This window comes from Brachyhypopomus gauderio, chromosome 1, assembly GCF_052324685.1.
Source record: "Brachyhypopomus gauderio isolate BG-103 chromosome 1, BGAUD_0.2, whole genome shotgun sequence".
Lineage (NCBI taxonomy): Eukaryota > Metazoa > Chordata > Actinopteri > Gymnotiformes > Hypopomidae > Brachyhypopomus > Brachyhypopomus gauderio.
The window spans coordinates 2935738-2955343 of NC_135211.1; the positions used below are offsets into that span (position 1 = coordinate 2935738).

The 19606-nt window shown below is 44.2% G+C and overlaps 1 protein-coding gene across 1 annotated transcript in view; it reads right to left on the minus strand.

Moving 5' to 3' along the window:
* Positions 1-1118: 1118 nt before the first annotated feature.
* lrp1ba (low density lipoprotein receptor-related protein 1Ba) overlaps positions 1119-19606 on the minus strand; it is a 284803-nt gene continuing 266315 nt past the window's right edge. The window contains exons 87-92 of the mRNA XM_077010394.1: positions 9825-9938; positions 6000-6076; positions 4689-4779; positions 4263-4413; positions 2879-2968; positions 1119-2426 (exon numbers count right to left, since the gene is read on the minus strand). Coding sequence (XP_076866509.1) covers positions 2286-2426; positions 2879-2968; positions 4263-4413; positions 4689-4779; positions 6000-6076; positions 9825-9938 — 664 coding nt within the window. The 3' untranslated portion in view covers positions 1119-2285. The remainder of the gene's footprint in view (positions 2427-2878; positions 2969-4262; positions 4414-4688; positions 4780-5999; positions 6077-9824; positions 9939-19606) is intronic.

Below are 19606 nucleotides of genomic sequence, written 5' to 3' on the forward strand. Positions count from 1 at the left end.
GATTTGACAGTGCTGTCTTTTCACTAGTGAGTTCTCCATCACTTGGTCTCCGTGGTATTCAGCTGGTGCGGACGCTTCTAGACTCATCCTCACGTACCCTATGGGAGACTGTAGTGTGCAAAAAATGATCACAATTACCATGGCAACCTTCAGGAAGACTTGGTCAGAGCAGGAGATCACCGGCTCTGTTCCTCTGCACATTACCCTTACTATTGAACGTGCTGGGCGGCAACACACACAAGATGACTAGCATCCTCCCGTCTCCTGATTGGCCAGTATGGCTGGACCATGTGACGGGGTTTAGCTGCTGAATACAGATTCCTTTTTAGTCACTGGGTCATTTTCTTCAGTGACAGTTATCAAGATGTTCGTTTGAAATGTACAAAGAAAACATTCGCTTTATGACCACCCTAGACACCGAGAACAGACGTGAGTTTTAAAAAGTCTGCTTAGTTTATAGAATCTGTGTGTTTGTTCCCAAACTGCCGCCTCAAATGTGTTTATATAACATACATCACAGCAGGTATAATGTGTATCACTGACCCTCTAATAAATGTAAAGATAGTTTGAGTCGGTACATTCCATTAACTATTTACTTTTATGAAAGATAGCATCAACACCATTTCACTGGAGTGATTCTTTCAGGACACACATTCTTTCCCACTCTGGTAATACACAGACGATGTGCAGGTCATCCACAAAAGGCAGCGATACACTCACACTCGGTGGGCGCAGACGGTCCTGGGACACGTGGGGCACAGCAGGACGTGTCCCGCCAGACAGCGTGAGAACACAAAGAGCAGCAGGCACACGTGAGGACCCACGCTCCATCAACCCCCTCCAGGTCTCGCACGCAGCGTGTCTGCGCGTGGGGTCGGTCCAATTTCCCATTTCGAGGACCGTGTGTATTTGTAACCATCATACGAGTCTGTTTTCGGTTTGTCCTGTGAATGCTAATTTATCATGCAAAGTTTTCACTTTTGGTGAACTTGAGAACCTGAATGCGGCAGCTGTGTGGTACGAGATTCACTTGTAATGTGGTTTTGTTGGGGAGTGACGGCCGGGCGTGGAGAGGAATGCTTCCAAAACTTGAAGTGGCAAGAAAACTTTATTTTATACTTGGATTCACTGGTCCAAAATCAGATTAGGTCAGGCAATGTGTGTGTAGCTGAATGATAAATGCAAAAACTTGGATAAGATATATGCTCATTTCTCTCCCCAACTGTCTCTCTCTATATAATATCCACTAATCTCTCTCTGTCTCTCTCTCTTACATATGTTAATAAATATGATATTTAATATCTAATATATTTAGGCACAGAAGCTTAAGCATTCATCACTCACTCACTTTAAAAGCCACCCAAACATGAAGTGGGACCAATACACCCAACAAACTCTACAATTTGTATAAAAGTACAACATTTAATACTCTTAATACATACAAATCAAATATAAAATTATAAAATATTTTGCCTCAGTCTAACTCCAAGTGTGTACACTTGCTGAAGTAGATACAAGATTTCTTCAAATTCAGGCATCAAATTCCCACCAGACGTTCCTAAAATCAGAGAATGTTCACCAAAAGGCGTCTATCACTGTTTGGGAAAAGCTGTATATCTGATGTGTATAGATATTGTAATGCAATTCAACTTGTAAACAATGAAAAATAAACAAACAAACAAAAGGTGTTGGTGAAGAGGAAAGCTGTGACCCCTGAACTTGGATTCGTTTTGGTTTGTCTCATTCAAACGAACAAATATATAGAACCAGGCATTTCGCACATCAGACAACTCACAACAGCATTGGCATCACATTAGCAGAACCATTCAATGCTATCAAAAATAAAGTCTGTGAAATGTGTATATTTGTCAAATATTTGACTAGCATTTTTAATACTATTAAAAGATAGAGGCAACTTGGGAATACGAGATCTGTGCCTTGGCGATAGAGCCACAATGGCCAGTAATATACATAATATTAAATAAAACCTACATCGACTCTTTTAAACAGTGTTTACATGGATGTAAAGTAGAGCAGCTTAGTGTAGTAGTATAGAGTGCGTTTACATGGTAACGGAACAAAATAAACCAACAGAAAATAAAAAATGACACCAAAATCGTCGAGATGCTTCTATGAGGCGCAGACATAACGAGAAACCAATAAAACCAAAACTCTCATCAGAACCTGATTGTACATAGAAAAACCCAGAGTCTTCTTCCCTCCATTTGTACATTTTGTACAGGTCTTTAGAAAAAAATAAGCTAGCTGTTTTGAGAAAGCGTGTCCTAGGCGGCTGTCTCTCGGACGGTCGCCTCCAGTCGATTTGGGAAGAGATCTCTCCTCTCGCTCAGCCTGACGACGGGTCTCGGACAGTGCTGTTCATTCACGTACATCTTTGCGTAGATGGGACTGGGGTAGTTCGTGGTCTAGGAAAACCGACACGCTCCAGGTTACGATCAGTCCAATTATTGGAAATTACGCTACAAATGTCTCGGAGTGCTGGACTGGATCCTTGTAATGTGTATATGAGGCCATCAGGACCCAAAGAACACGAACAGAGTTCATTCACTACAGGGTGAGTGTAGAATAAACGATGGGAATTATGTCTTAAAAGAGAATATATGGAAATGAACTTGTTCTATAAATTTGTGACTAAATGAGTGAAGGGGTGAATAAGATACTTAAGCTTTTACTGAACCAAAGACCATAAGTGTCTATTTGACCATTCATTGAGGCATTTTTCTCAAGTGCCAATAAAGAGACTTGGAGCTTTTCCCCCCGTTGGTGTTACCGATGGAGGACGTGCACAGTTGGGAGCTGTCTCAGGAGCAAGTGCTGTGAGCGAGACAGTTGATGGAGGGGGCAGAGGACGGCTCACCTGTCCTGGAATGAGTCCTCTGGGGACGCTCGGAGCAGGCAGGGTGTGTGCTGGGAGGTTCCGTGTGTCGCTCGATCTCACGCACCAGCCCTTGAGTCAGAGAGAAAGAGTCAGGGTGACTGAATCGGAGTCACAGGGAAACAGAGTTAGGAAGACAGAATCCAATAGAGACAGACAGTAAAGAAACAGAGAGACAGAGAGAGAGTCAAGAGAGATACAAATGTCGGAAGTGTACTCTGCAGTTCACAGGACAAATTTAACACCAATCAGTAGCAGAACACATCACTGCAGTGTGATTTAGAGTCCAATGCACAGCCCCAGGGAGTAATCTCTTTTACTTCTAAATGGAAGCGGAGCCTTGTTCTGACCCACTCTAAACACTCTGTGAAAGGAAATGAGATCCAAGAGAGACTCAATAGACTGAGGGCACGTCAGGGTAACTACAGCAGCAGCAACTCCGATCAGTAACGATAGCCCACACGCAAGCGCTAGCTAGATCTGAACGGCATCCTTTAGTGGCATGGACCACGTTTTATGGATCTGCAGGCCAGACAGAACCTGGAGGCTTCCAGTGGGCCGCGACCCCATGAGTAACGTTAGGAACGGAGACGTGCAAGTCAGCAGCTGAGTGAAACTCATCACTGCAATGCAACAGAAATCTCAGGCCTCGTGATGGCGCCCTACAGTGTAAATAGGGCTGCACAATATGGGCAACATTTATGTCTCAATATATTTATTAATTTCGGTCAATACAATGTAACAGAAAACTGCCAAAAATGCCCACAAAGGATATCTGTACCTAAGAATGACAAGTATCCTTCAATAAAATTATATTTACTTTAGACATAAAAATAGTGCAAATAAATCATTGTCAACCTTTTATTTGTATTCAGCCTTCATATATGAACTTGAAGCATGACGTCACCGTCAAATAAACAAATAAACAAATAAACGCATCGGCTTTATATTCATATCTTAGATAGCTTTCCCAGAGGTGTCAAGTAGCAAAGTCAAATACTTCGTTGCCTTACTTAAGTAGAAATTTTGGGTATCTATACTTTTCTGGAGTAATTATTTTTTATATATTTATTTTTATTGTAAAGCTGCTTTGTGACAACATGTGTTGTAAAAAGCGCTATATAAATAAATTTGACTTTGACTATTTCTACTCCTTACATTTTCGTGCAATTATCTGTACTTTCTACTCCTTATTTTTTTTTATTGCTTCGTTACTCCTTTTTCATTTTGGTTTCTCTGGGTTGTCATCGTTAAAAAAATTGCATCATGCCAAGTCACACTCCAGCAATGACATAGCAGACATGAGTAGCTTAGTATGACGATGTTCATGGCAGAGACTCGAGAACTCGAGTGAAATGTCCCTGACCTTCTGCGGATCCAGGGTGAAGCTGGGGTGCAGGAAGTTGCCCACATCCACGAGACTGTCGTGCTCCACCTCATACATGTTGTAGGAGGGGTTCCCGATCTCCACGTTGAGGCCGCCATTGGCCATCGGCTGTCTCTGGACACGCTTCCCCCTGTGAACGCCAAGATTATTTCACAAAAAAAGTCCTGCAAATGCGTGAGAGCTTTCATTTTTGTTTTTTACAGCACAGGAGTCTTACTGAGTAGTCTTGTTTTTTTTAGAAAAATATTCTCAGAACACCTGAACTGAATACTGTGTGAAAATGGCAGGTTCTCAAAGTGCTCAGTACTCAAGATTCAGTACTCATATTCAGTACTCACAGTGCAAGTTACAGACATTATGGATATAATCTGCTCAGTTGAGAGAAGACAAAAACACTCTTCTCACCTTTGGCGTCGTTTGCAGATTAGCACGCCCACCGTCACCGTGGCTACGATCATCACCAGCAGGACGAGGGGCACGATGATGGCAATGCTTCCTGAGACACACACAGAGAGGAGATGGAGTGGGTGTTAGACACACTTGGGCCAAGATCCATGCTTGTGTGGCATGTCTACAGAATCCCCCAGAACGGAGTTGAAGGAGCCAGTGGGATAGAACAGATTTCAGCAGTCCATTGGTTCTGGGTAGTGTTCAGCAGTTCAGTGATCTTGAGTGATGTTCAGGAGTTTAGGGGGTTGGGGCCTTGTACTCCACACAGTTACACACTTCAAACTCAGTCACAACTCCACACAGTTACACACTTCAAACTCAGTCACAACTCCACACATCTTTGTGGCAGCTTGAAGCCCAGCAGCCTCTCTGGAGGAATTGACGGCCTTTCCGCCTCTAGAAATGTGCTGAAATGCCAAGCTGAAATCTGCTAAAATGTCAGCTCATCGCCAGAAATCAAACAGCAGGACAGGCCGCTGTTTGGGGGAGGGGTTGGTAGAGTCGGGAGGGGCTCCACAGAGAAACAGGCATTAAAGCACAAAAAAGACACCTGACTTACCGAGAGAAGTGGTGATGAAATATTAACGAAAGCAGAAGAGCACATTCAACACAGCAGCAAGCCGGGATTAAAGCTCAGAAATGCTGTTTGATTTCTATTATTGTTGCTATGACAGTCGGCATCCTGTTCGTTGTTTTTGTTTATTCCACGTCCAAGTCTGATCAAGACACAAACCCAGGAAAGCAGCTGGGGAAGAGTTTCCTCAGAAACAGCAATGCAGAGCTGAGTGTTGGTTAGTGACCAATGTTGTGGGAAGATTCCATGTGATTAGTGGTGAACTCTTCATGGGTTCGGGTTAGGGGATTAGTGGTGAACTCTTCATGGGTTCGGGTTAGGGGATTAGTGGTGAACTCTTCATGGGTTCTGGTTAGGGGATTAGTGGTGAACTCTTCGTGGGTTCGGGTTAGGGGATTAAGGGTGAACTCTTCATGGGTTCTGGTTAGGGGATTAGTGGTGAACTCTTCATGGGTTCTGGTTAGGGGATTAGTGGTGAACTCTTTGTGGGTTCGGGTTAGGGGATTAGTGGTGAACTCTTCGTGGGTTCGGGTTAGGGGATTAGTGGTGAACTCTTTGTGGGTTTGGGTTAGGGGATTAGTGGTGAACTCTTCATGAGTTCGGGTTAAGGGATTAGTGGTGAACTCTTCATGGGTTCGGGTTAGGGGATTAGTGGTGAACTCTGTGTGTGCGCGTGCGAGTTAGATACTCACTTCCGCTGACATTGTCAGATCGGCTGCTCTTGGGGGCGGGTCTCTCGCACTGTGTCCCAGACCAATTTGCTGAGCACCTGAAAACAGACGCCACACCCATATGAAAGAGACGCACCCCCCCCCCAAAATAACCACATCCACTTTACTCATCTGGAAACAGAACCCACACCCAATAATCAAACCACACCCACTTCATGTAGCTGAAAGCATAAGCCACACCCACAGTTCTAAAAGCAGCCAGAACAGCTTGGAGAACTCTAAATGCCACAGCATCAAAAATCTGCTTTAAAAAGCACGTGGACGATATCACAATATTAAGAGAACACTTTTGAGAAGAACAAAAAAAAGTGTTCTTAAGAGAAGAACACTTTTGGTACAGCAGCTTTCAGACAACCTCTCAGACTTGTGGTCTCCCACCAGGACACAGGGGAGAAGATGACTTCCTGCATCTAATGGAGACGTCAATGATCTCGACGCCCTTTCCTCCTTATCCCTGCTCCTACACACCTGGTTCAACTCATCCAAACCACCAAACAGAACAGCATTAAGAGTGAAACACACAAACACGTGTATCCCCTTGGGGCCCAAGCCACCAATGTTAAGAAACCTCTAATAGTGGTTAGCAACTGTACTGCAGGAACAGGGAGGACTTTATAAAGTCTACATAACTGCACTGGCCAGGAGAGGGCAGCAGAAAATATCCAAACCAGCAAAACTTGACTGTACCAACAGTGAAAGAGAAAGAGGGGCATGCCAGGTGTACAGGAGACAGTTACAGTGTGTACAGTTACAGTTAGCGTTAGCACACTGTGTCTGCGTGACGTATACAGGGACCATTATTAGATGCCTAGCTGCATTACTGGATTTGCGAGCCATCAGACACCTCAAGCCATGATTCCCTGCCTGCAGTTGGGGAGGGTCACTCCAGTGCACAGTACTCGCTCGGAAACATCTGACTGAAGCCAGCAGCTAGTTAGCAAAACCTTGGGGAGGGAGAGGTGCAGTCAACACACACACACACACACACACAACACACACAAACACAACACACACACTCAAACACACACACACACACACACACACACACACACACACACACACACACACACACACACACACACACACATACACACACACACACACAAACACACACACAAACACACACAACACACACACTCAAAACACACACACTCAAAACACACACACACACTCTCTCTCTCACACACACACAAAACACACACACAACACACACACACACACACACACACACTAACACACACATGCACGCACACACACAAGCACATATGAGAGTGCACACACACATTGAAGCGCGTACAAGGATGCACACACACACACATACACACACAAACACACACACAAACACAACACACACACTCAAAACACACACACACACACACACACACACACACACACACACACACTCTCTCTCTCACACACACACACACAAAACACACACACAACACACACACAACACACACACACACACATGCACTGACACACACATGCACGCACACACACAAGCGCATATGAGAGTGCACACACACATTGAAGCGCGTACAAGGATGCACACACGTAAGTGGGGCAGAAATCTGCTTCAAAACTCGTGGCCAATGTTGAAGAACACGTGTTTGATACCCCAAGAACCACCACTGCACTTAGCAACTCAGAACAAAACACTTTCAGTCTTAAAGCAATCAGCACACACACACACACACACACACACACACACACACACAGTTAAAAAAACAAATTCTTCAGTTATGGGTGTACTGTGCAGATGCGGATATGTATGTGTGCATGCGGGTATGGGGATGAGTGTGTGTGGCAGTGCATATGTGTGTGTGTGTGTGAGTGGATGTGGGTATAGGGATAAGCATGTATGTGAGAGTGTATGTGTGTGTGTGTGTGTGCGTGTATGTGATGAGTCTGTATCTGTGATAATGTGTGTGTGAGTGTATGTGGTGAGAATGTTTCAGTGATAATGTGTGTTGGTGGTGAGTCTATATATGTGATGATGATGATGTGTGTGTGTGTGGTAAGAATGTATCTGTGATGATGGTGTGTGTGTGTGTGTGTGTGTGTGTGTGTGTGTGTGCGTAGTGAGTCTGTGATGGTGTGTGTGTGAATGTGTGGGTGGTGAGTCTGTATCTGTGATGATGGGTGTGTGTGTGTGTGTGTGTGTGTGTGTGTGTGTGCAGTGAGTCTGTATCTGTGATGATGGGTGTGTGTGTGTGTGTGTGTGTAGTGAGTCTGTATCTGTGATGATGATGTGTGTGTGTGTGCAGTGAGTCTGTATCTGTGATGATGTGTGTGTGTGTGTGTGTGTGTAGTGAGTCTGCACCTGTGATGATGGGTATGTGTGTGGCTGTGTGTGTGTGTAGTGAGTCTGTATCTGTGATGATGATGATGATGATGATGTGTGTGTGTGTGTGTGTGTGTGTGTGTGTGTGTGTGTGTGTGTGTGTGTGTGTGGTGAGAATGTATCTGTGATGATGGGTGTGTGTGTGTGTGTGTGTGTGTGTGTGTGTGTGTGCAGTGAGTCTGTATCTGTGATGATGGGTGTGTGTGTAGTGAGTCTGTATCTGTGATGATGTGTGTGAGTGTGTGTGTGTGTGTGTGTGTGTGTGTGTGTGCAGTGAATCTGTATCTGTGATGATGGGTGTGTGTGTGTGTGTGTGTGTAGTGAGTCTGTATCTGTGATGATTGGTGTGTGTGTGTAGTGAGTCTGTATCTGTGATGATGATGATGTGTGTGTGTGTGTGTGTGTGTGTGTGTGTGTAGTGAGTCTGTATCTGTGATGATGATGTATGGAGGTGTGTGTGTCTGTATGGGGGTGTGTGTGTCTGTATGGGGATGTGTGTGTGTATGGGGGTGTGTGTGTCGGTATGGGGGTGTGTGTGTCTGTATGGGGTGTGTGTGTCTGTATGGGGATGTGTGTGTATGGGGGTGTGTGTGTCGGTATGGGGGTGTGTGTGTCTGTATGGGGATGTGTGTGTGTATGGGGGTGTGTGTGTCGGTATGGGGGTGTGTGTGTGTATGGGGGTGTGTGTGTCGGTATGGGGGTGTGTGTGTCTGTATGGGGGTGTGTGTGTCTGTATGGGGGTGTGTGTCTGTATGGGGGGGGTGTGCTTCTGTATGGGGGGGGTGTGCTTCTGTATGGGGGGGTGTGTCTGTATGGGGGTGTGTGTGTCTGTATGGGGGTGTGTGTGTCTGTATGGGGGGGTGTGTGTCTGTATGGGGGTGTGTGTCTGTATGGGGTGTGTCTGTATGGGGGGGTGTGTGTCTGTATGGGGGGGTGTGTGTCTGTATGGGGGTGTGTGTCTGTATGGGGGGGTGTGTCTGTATGGGGGGGTGTGTGTCTGTATGGGGGTGTGTGTCTGTATGGGGGGTGTGTGTCTGTATGGGGGGTGTGTGTCTGTATGGGGGGGTGTGTGTCTGTATGGGGGTGTGTGTCTGTATGGGGGGGTGTGTGTCTGTATGGGGGGGTGTGTGTCTGTATGGGGGTGTGTGTCTGTATGGGGGTGTGTGTCTGTATGGGGGGGTGTGTGTCTGTATGGGGGGGTGTGTGTCTGTATGGGGGGGGGTGTGTGTCTGTATGGGGGGTGTGTGTCTGTATGGGGGGGTGTGTCTGTATGGGGGTGTGTGTGTCTGTATGGGGGGGTGTGTGTCTGTATGGGGGGGTGTGTGTGTATGGGGGGTGCTGTCATGCTTTCTCAGATGCACGTGAGAAGCGGTATGAGCTGGGCTGGGGTGTATCTGCTGACGATGGCGATGACGTAAGCGGGCGGTACACAGGCCACCTACTTGCAGTGTGGTTTGTTAAAGGCAGCTAGGGTGCAAGTGCCCTGGTTCTGACAGTAGAACACACACGGGTCGGCCCGCTCGTCACACCGCTGACCTTTGAACTCGGGAGGGCAGCTGAGGATGAGGAGAGCGGAGCACACCAGATGAAGGACAAGGTAAGAACACACACACACACACACACACACGCACGCACGCACGCACACACGCACGCACTCGCACACGCACGCACGCACGCACGCACACACGCACACACACACACGCGCACGCGCACGCGCACGCGCACGCACACGCACACGCACACACACACACACACACACACACACACACACACACACACACACACACACCCTTGAGCCTCCAGAAGTTTCCATAGTAAGGCTTTCTTCAGACGCACAGGGACATTCAAATGGGACAAAATCTCCATATTCAGTCTGCAAGGATCTTTGTGCTGGACCCAAACCTGCACAACCACCCAGCACGACACAGCCAGATATACATCGACTCCCTGCACCCCCCGTACCACCAATCACTTCTGGTGCAATTAAACTGTGAAGCAGAAGGCCCCCCCCAGCCCACACCCCCCAGAGAGCCAAAACCCCCACCAGCTGTGTAGTCACGTGTGCCAGGCCCCACCCTCGCACCACGTGTGCCCACAATCCCACACGACCTCTCTGCACCACACGTCAGAGCCTAACAGGAGAAGCGTGGCTGCGTGAACACAGAAAGAAACTGGAAAAAAGAGGATGATGTGATGATGTGACAGACGGCGACATCGGTGCTCTGGTGGTGGAGGTGGTGATGGTGGTGGTGGAGGTGGTGATGGTGGTGGTGATGGTGGTGGTGGTGATGGTGGTGGTGTGTGGTGGTGTGTGGTGGTAATGGTGGTGGTGGAGGTGGTGTGTGGTGGTGAGGGTGATGGTGAGGGTGGTGGTGGTGTGTGGTGGTGAGGGTGGTGGTGGAGGTGGTGGTGTGTGGTGGTGGAGGTGGTGGTGATGGAGGTGGTGGTGAGGGTGGTGGTGGTGGAGGTGATGGAGGTGGTGGTGGGTGTGGTGGTGGAGGTGGTGGTGGTGGTGAGGGTGATGGTGAGGGTGGTGGTGTGTGGTGGTGAGGGTGGTGGTGGAGGTGGTGGTGTGTGTGGTGGTGGAGGAGGTGGTGGTGGAGGTGATGGAGGTGGTGATGGTGTGTGGTGGTGGGTGTGGTGGTGGAGGTGGTGGTGATGGAGGTGATGGAGGTGGTGGTGGTGTTATTATGCTAATGGCTGCAGGTAATATGCCAAACCTCGTATCCGCCGGAGCTCTTTTCATTAACGCCTTTTAACCTAAACACAACAAGCCAGTGTCATCTGCATACAAATGGAATCCCGAGAATCATGACGAGGTTTTAATGGCGCCCAGAGAGAAGGAATGATGGTGGCGATGATGATGATGATGATGATGATGATGATGATGATGATGATGGTGGCGATGATGACAATAGACTCAGGTGTGTTGTGGCTCATTTTCGGTGGCTGAAGATCACACAGAAGGTCACAGGCCAGAAGCACAACAGGCACGAGTGAAGACAGATGGAACGTGATTCCCTTCCTATTACAGTTTTTTGCAGTTGCTCAGACACAAAAAGTGGTCCTTATAGCACAATTTTTGAAACAACTATCCCATGTAGCCTATCTATTGACTGGGTGTGCTAAACCTTAAGCACATTCTCTGCCTTACACTCATTTAGAAATGCTAAAACACACTTTTTGCAAAACATTAAACACAGTTGTTCACATAAGACACAACATTCAAAACTGAAAGCCATGTTTCTTTTAGAAAACACTGCCACACAACTGCTACACTCACTTACCAAAATTCATACCCAGTCCTCACACGTTACAACACTTCTAGCTAATTTTTACAAATCTTTAGACTAGGGATGTCCCGATCCAGCTTTTTGAACTTCCGATCCGATACCGATATTTATTTGCACTTCCGATCCGATACCGATATCGGCCGATACCGATACCGGCCTATCCGAGCATGTATTAAAGTTTAAAGTTATTTAGCCAACTTACTTTGTTGTCAAACTCATGTTGAAAAGCGTTTTATTCTTGATAACAAGTAGCCAGCTGAATTAGGTGTGTTTGAATAATACACAATGGTTGGTAAGGAGAAACTGACCTGTTTATTTAGCAATTAATAAACTCAAAATAGACAAAATATTAAATAACAAACAGAAATAGCATCAGTAAACCAAGGATTAAAAAGCCACAAGTGCAAATAATATTGTAAATTATATTTAAAAAAAAACACACAACCTGAGTGGAAAATAGTCTATTATTAACATTAACATTAACATCCATCAGTGCTCTTGAACAAGTGTAAACCAAAGCTTAAAAAAAAATCCGTGCACATACCGTAAACTAATTAAAAGCAAGATGCCTTCTACTCCACACTTTGCTGCTCCATCCCCATCTATACACTCCCTTCAATTCAAACGTTTCTGCCAGTGTTAGTTGTGTAGGACCTTTCTTTTTGTCTTCGGTTTTCATTAGAAACTCGTCATGTTGTTTATGGTGGTATTTCGCTAAATGCTTGATTAGATTGGTGGTATTAAAAGTTCTTAGAGCTTTACCACAACGCTTGACTTTACTGTGGCATATGTTGCACTCTACCTCTTCGTCTTTGTCATCCTTTAAGGTAAAATAATCCCACACAACTGACCGATAACTTCAAATTTACACGGCGGTCCGAGATGCCACGGAGTTAAATTGGGGCAGAAACTAGCTCGTGTGCTGAAGGTGTGCTGGAAAATGCGGACCGGATTTTACTCTCACTAGCAAAAACTGGAATGGATTATCTAAATGGGTGCGCAGGAAAACCGGGATCGGACTTAAAAAAAACTGGATCGGGAGTCTGGATCGGCATTTTCTCGTGTCTGCCGATCCGATACGATACGCATTTTTTGCTAATATTGGTGGCCGATCCGATCCAAATATCGGATCGGGACAACCCTACTTTAGACATCAAAGTCTAATCCCTACAAAGAGGCCACAAGTTGCAAATCTTGGTGTGCACATCACTGGAGTCCAATATTGCATAGAGATGACGATGAAGAGTATGAGAATGAGGAAGAGGATGAGCAACCATAATGGATGAGATCAGAGCCACTCTGGTTGACAATGTGGTCAAGCATGTGTTGGGTTTTCTGGAGGCAACGGGTCCAACCTTATCTGTGCTGCTACGCTGTAGCATCATCCAGACATTTCAAAATGAGAATAGATAAGTAGATCTGTCCTCTATACATACTACATCATGTACTAGACTACCCCTCTATACATACTACATCATGTACTAGACTACCCCTCTATACATACTACATCATGTACTAGACTACCCCTCTATACATACTACATCATGTACTAGACTACCCCTCTATATATACTACATCATGTACTAGACTACCCCTCTATATATACTACATCATGTACCAGACTACTCCTCTATACATACTACATCATGTACCAGACTACCCCTCTATACATACTACATCATGTACTAGACTACCCCTCTATACATACTACATCATGTACTAGACTACCCCCTATACATACTACATCATGTACCAGACTACCCCTCTATACATACTACATCATGTACTAGACTACCCCTCTATACATACTACATCATGTACCAGACTACCCCTCTATACATACCACATCATGTATCAGACTACCCCTCTATACATACTACATCATGTACTAGACTACCCCTCTATACATACTACATCATGTACTAGACTACCCCTCTATACATACTACATCATGTACTAGACTACCCCTCTATATATACTACATCATGTACTAGACTACCCCTCTATATATACTACATCATGTACCAGACTACTCTATACATACTACATCATGTACCAGACTACCCCTCTATACAGACTACATCATGTACTAGACTACCCCTCTATACATACTACATCATGTACCAGACTACCCCTCTATACATACTACATCATGTACTAGACTACCCCTCTATACATACTACATCATGTACCAGACTACCCCTCTATACATACTACATCATGTACCAGACTACCCCTCTATACATACTACATCATGTACTAGACTACCCCTCTATATATACTACATCATGTACTAGACTACCCCTCTATATATACACTACATCATGTACCAGACTACTCCTCTATACATACTACATCATGTACCAGACTACCCCTCTATACATACCACATCATGTACTAGACTACCCCTCTATACATACTACATCATGTACTAGACTACCCCTCTATACATACTACATCATGTACTGTACTAGACTACCCCTCTATACATACCACATCATGTACTAGACTACCCCTCTATACATACCACATCATGTACTAGACTACCCCTCTATACATACTACATCATGTACTAGACTACCCCTCTATACATACTACATCATGTACTAGACTACACCTCTATACATACTACATCATGTACTAGACTACCCCTCTATACATACTACATCATGTACTAGACTACCCCTCTATACATACTACATCATGTACTAGATTACCCCTCTATACATACCACATCATGTACTAGACTACCCCTCTATACATACCACATCATGTACCAGACTACCCCTCTATACATACCACATCATGTACCAGACTACCCCTCTATACATACCACATGTACTAGACTACCCCTCTATACATACCACATCATGTACTAGACTACCCCTCTATACATACTACATCATGTACTAGACTACCCCTCTATACATACTACATCATGTACCAGACTACCCCTCTATACATACTACATCATGTACTAGACTACCCCTCTATACATACTACATCATGTACTAGACTACTCCTCTATACATACTACATCATGTACCAGACTACCCCTCTATACATACTACATCATGTACCAGACTACCCCTCTATACATACTACATCATGTACTAGACTACCCCTCTATACACACTACATCATGTACTAGACTACCCCTCTATACATACCACATCATGTAGTAGACTACCCCTCTATACATACCACATCATGTACTAGACTACCCCTCTATACATACCACATCATGTACTAGACTACCCCTCTATACATACCACATCATGTACTAGACTACCCCTCTATACATACCACATCATGCACTAGACTACCCCTCTATACATACCACATCGTGTACTAGACTACCCCTCTACACATACCACATCGTGTACTAGACTACCCCTCTATACATACTACATCGTGTACTAGACTACCCCTCTATACATAGCACATCATGTACTAGACTACCCCTCTATACATACCACATCATGTACCAGACTACCCCTCTATACATACCACATCATGTACCAGTCTACCCCTCTATACATACCACATCATGTACTAGACTACCCCTCTATACATACCACATCATGTACTAGACTACCCCTCTATACATACCACATCATGTACTGGACTACCCCTCTATACATACCACATCATGTACTAGACTACCCCTCTATACATACTACATCATGTACTGTACTAGACTACCCCTCTATACATACCACATCATGTACTAGACTACCCCTCTATACATACCACATCATGTACTAGACTACCCCTCTATACATACTACATCATGTACTAGACTACCCCTCTATACATACTACATCATGTACTAGATTACCCCTCTATACATACCACATCATGTACTAGACTACCCCTCTATACATACCACATCATGTACCAGACTACCCCTCTATACATACCACATCATGTACCAGACTACCCCTCTATACATACCACATGTACTAGACTACCCCTCTATACATACCACATCATGTACTAGACTACCCCTCTATACATACTACATCATGTACTAGACTACCCCTCTATACATACTACATCATGTACCAGACTACCCCTCTATACATACTACATCATGTACTAGACTACCCCTCTATACATACTACATCATGTACTAGACTACTCCTCTATACATACTACATCATGTACCAGACTACCCCTCTATACATACTACATCATGTACCAGACTACCCCTCTATACATACTACATCATGTACTAGACTACCCCGCTATACACACTACATCATGTACTAGACTACCCCTCTATACATACCACATCATGTAGTAGACTACCCCTCTATACATACCACATCATGTACTAGACTACCCCTCTATACATACCACATCATGTACTAGACTACCCCTCTATACATACCACATCATGTACTAGACTACCCCTCTATACATACCACATCATGCACTAGACTACCCCTCTATACATACCACATCGTGTACTAGACTACCCCTCTACACATACCACATCGTGTACTAGACTACCCCTCTATACATACTACATCGTGTACTAGACTACCCCTCTATACATAGCACATCATGTACTAGACTACCCCTCTATACATACCACATCATGTACCAGACTACCCCTCTATACATACCACATCATGTACCAGTCTACCCCTCTATACATACCACATCATGTACTAGACTACCCCTCTATACATACCACATCATGTACTGGACTACCCCTCTATACATACCACATCATGTACTAGACTACCCCTCTATACATACTACATCATGTACTGTACTAGACTACCCCTCTATACATACCACATCATGTACTAGACTACACCTCTATACATACCACATCATGTACTAGACTACCCCTCTATACATACTACATCATGTACTATACTACCCCTCTATACATACTACATCATGTACTAGACTACCCCTCTATACATACTACATCATGTACTGTACTAGACTACCCCTCTATACATACCACATCATGTACTAGACTACCCCTCTATACATACCACATCATGTACTAGACTACCCCTCTATACATACTACATCATGTACTAGACTACCCCTCTATACATACTACATCATGTACTAGACTACACCTCTATACATACTACATCATGTACTAGACTACCCCTCTATACATACTACATCATGTACTAGACTACCCCTCTATACATACTACATCATGTACTAGATTACCCCTCTATACATACCACATCATGTACTAGACTACCCCTCTATACATACCACATCATGTACCAGACTACCCCTCTATACATACCACATCATGTACCAGACTACCCCTCTATACATACCACATCATGTGCTAGACTACCCCTCTATACATACCACATGTACTAGACTACCCCTCTATACATACCACATCACGTACTAGACTACCTCTCTATACATACTACATCATGTACCAGACTACCCCTCTATACATACTACATCATGTACCAGACTACCCCTCTATACATACTACATCATGTACTAGACTACCCCTCTATACATACTACATCATGTACTAGACTACTCCTCTATACATACTACATCATGTACCAGACTACCCCTCTATACATACTACATCATGTACCAGACTACCCCTCTATACATACTACATCATGTACTAGACTACCCCTCTATACATACCACATCATGTACTAGACTACCCCTCTATACATACCACATCATGTACTAGACTACCCCTCTATACATACCACATCATGTACCAGACTACCCCTCTATACATACTACATCATGTACTGTACTAGACTACCCCTCTATACATACCACATCATGTACTAGACTACCCCTCTATACATACCACATCATGTACTAGACTACCCCTCTATACATACTACATCATGTACTAGACTACCCCTCTATACATACTACATCATGTACTAGACTACACCTCTATACATACTACATCATGTACTAGACTACCCCTCTATACATACTACATCATGTACTAGACTAACCCTCTATACATACTACATCATGTACTAGACTACCCCTCTATACATACTACATCATGTACTAGACTACCCCTCTATACATACTACATCATGTACTAGACTACCCCTCTATACATACTACATCATGTACTAGACTACCCCTCTATACATAGCACATCATGTACTAGACTACCCCTCTATACATACCACATCATGTACCAGACCACCCCTCTATACATACCACATCATGTACTAGACTACCCCTCTATACATACCACATCATGTACTAGACTACCCCTCTATACATACCACATCATGTACTAGACTACCCCTCTATACATACCACATCATGTACCAGACTACCCCTCTATACATACTACATCATGTACTGTACTAGACTACCCCTCTATACATACCACATCATGTACTAGACTACCCCTCTATACATACCACATCATGTACTAGACTATCCCTCTATACATACTACATCATGTACTAGACTACCCCTCTATACATACTACATCATGTACTAGACTACACCTCTATACATACTACATCATGTACTAGACTACCCCTCTATACATACTACATCATGTACTAGACTACCCCTCTATACATACTACATCATGTACTAGACTACCCCTCTATACATACTACATCATGTACTAGACCACCCCTCTATACATACTACACATGTACTAGACTACCCCTCTATACATACTACATCATGTACCAGACTACCCCTCTATACATACTACACATGTACTAGACTACCCCTTGGTGGGTTTCTATCCACCTCAGAACAGAAAGAGACCATCATCAATATGGTCAGAGCAAACAACTGCATACGTTTACAACAACTACAACAGCACATCAATACTGACGTCACTATCAGCAACATCCATTCGGTGAGTCTATCTGCACTGGGCCAGTGACAGTGTGAAACAACTGCGCTATGAATTTGCCACTCATCATCATGCCACTCTTGGTCCCTACAACATTGTGTACATCACCTTCTTCAACACAGAGCACAACACACTCATTCTCCATCACCAGTGGGATGAACCAGAACAGTCCAGGTTTGTTGTCATCTGGGACAACATAAGTTTGCACCGGGCTGCTCAAGTACAAACTGGTTCACTGAACAATCACGATTTGTTGTGATTCACCTCCACCAAACTCTCCATTGTTGTTGAGTTCTTTTTGGTATGGAGGTGGTCACCAACCCCCCCAGTTCAAATACATTCTGCAGGTGATGGAGGAAGATTGAGGTTATTTTATCTTTTTGTTGTCCATGTGTTTACAGTATATACAGCATGTGTTGCTGTAATGTTCATGCAAAACCAAAAAATAAAACCTCCCCCTTGTAATTGTGTTTTACATTATGGTGTAAATGTACTGAATATGCAGAAATAACCTCAATATTTGTGAATATTCATGTATATATGAGACCTCTGACAGACCTTCACAGCAGACTACAAACTAAACACTCAAACACATGGTAGTAGTGTTTTCCATTTGTCACTTCAGTGTGTAGTCACATATATGAAAGGCTAATCATCTGATATTTGTGTGTAGCGTTTAGATGCAATAATATGGTTTTGGCAAGAGTTGCAAGAGTTTTGGTTGAAGTGTGTGCTTTTTCCAAAATTGTGAGATGTTTTGCCTGTTGTGTGTGTAGCATTGGATGCTGTGTGTTAAGTTTTGACGAAAGGGTGTGAGCATCTGCAAAAAACTGTAATACAGTGTACACTGGACAAACTAGAGGCTTCTACAGCAGGGAACACAAGACATAAGCAGAGAGAGAGAAGGAATATGGGAGAGAGAGAGAGAGAGAGAGCGAGAGAGAGAGAGAGAAAGACAACACTTTTATTAGATGGAAAAAGACAAAAAAACAAATGCTCTCTGCTTATTTCTTTTGGGACAAAGTATGTCCATCAACTCTGTCATTGTTTTCTCTCT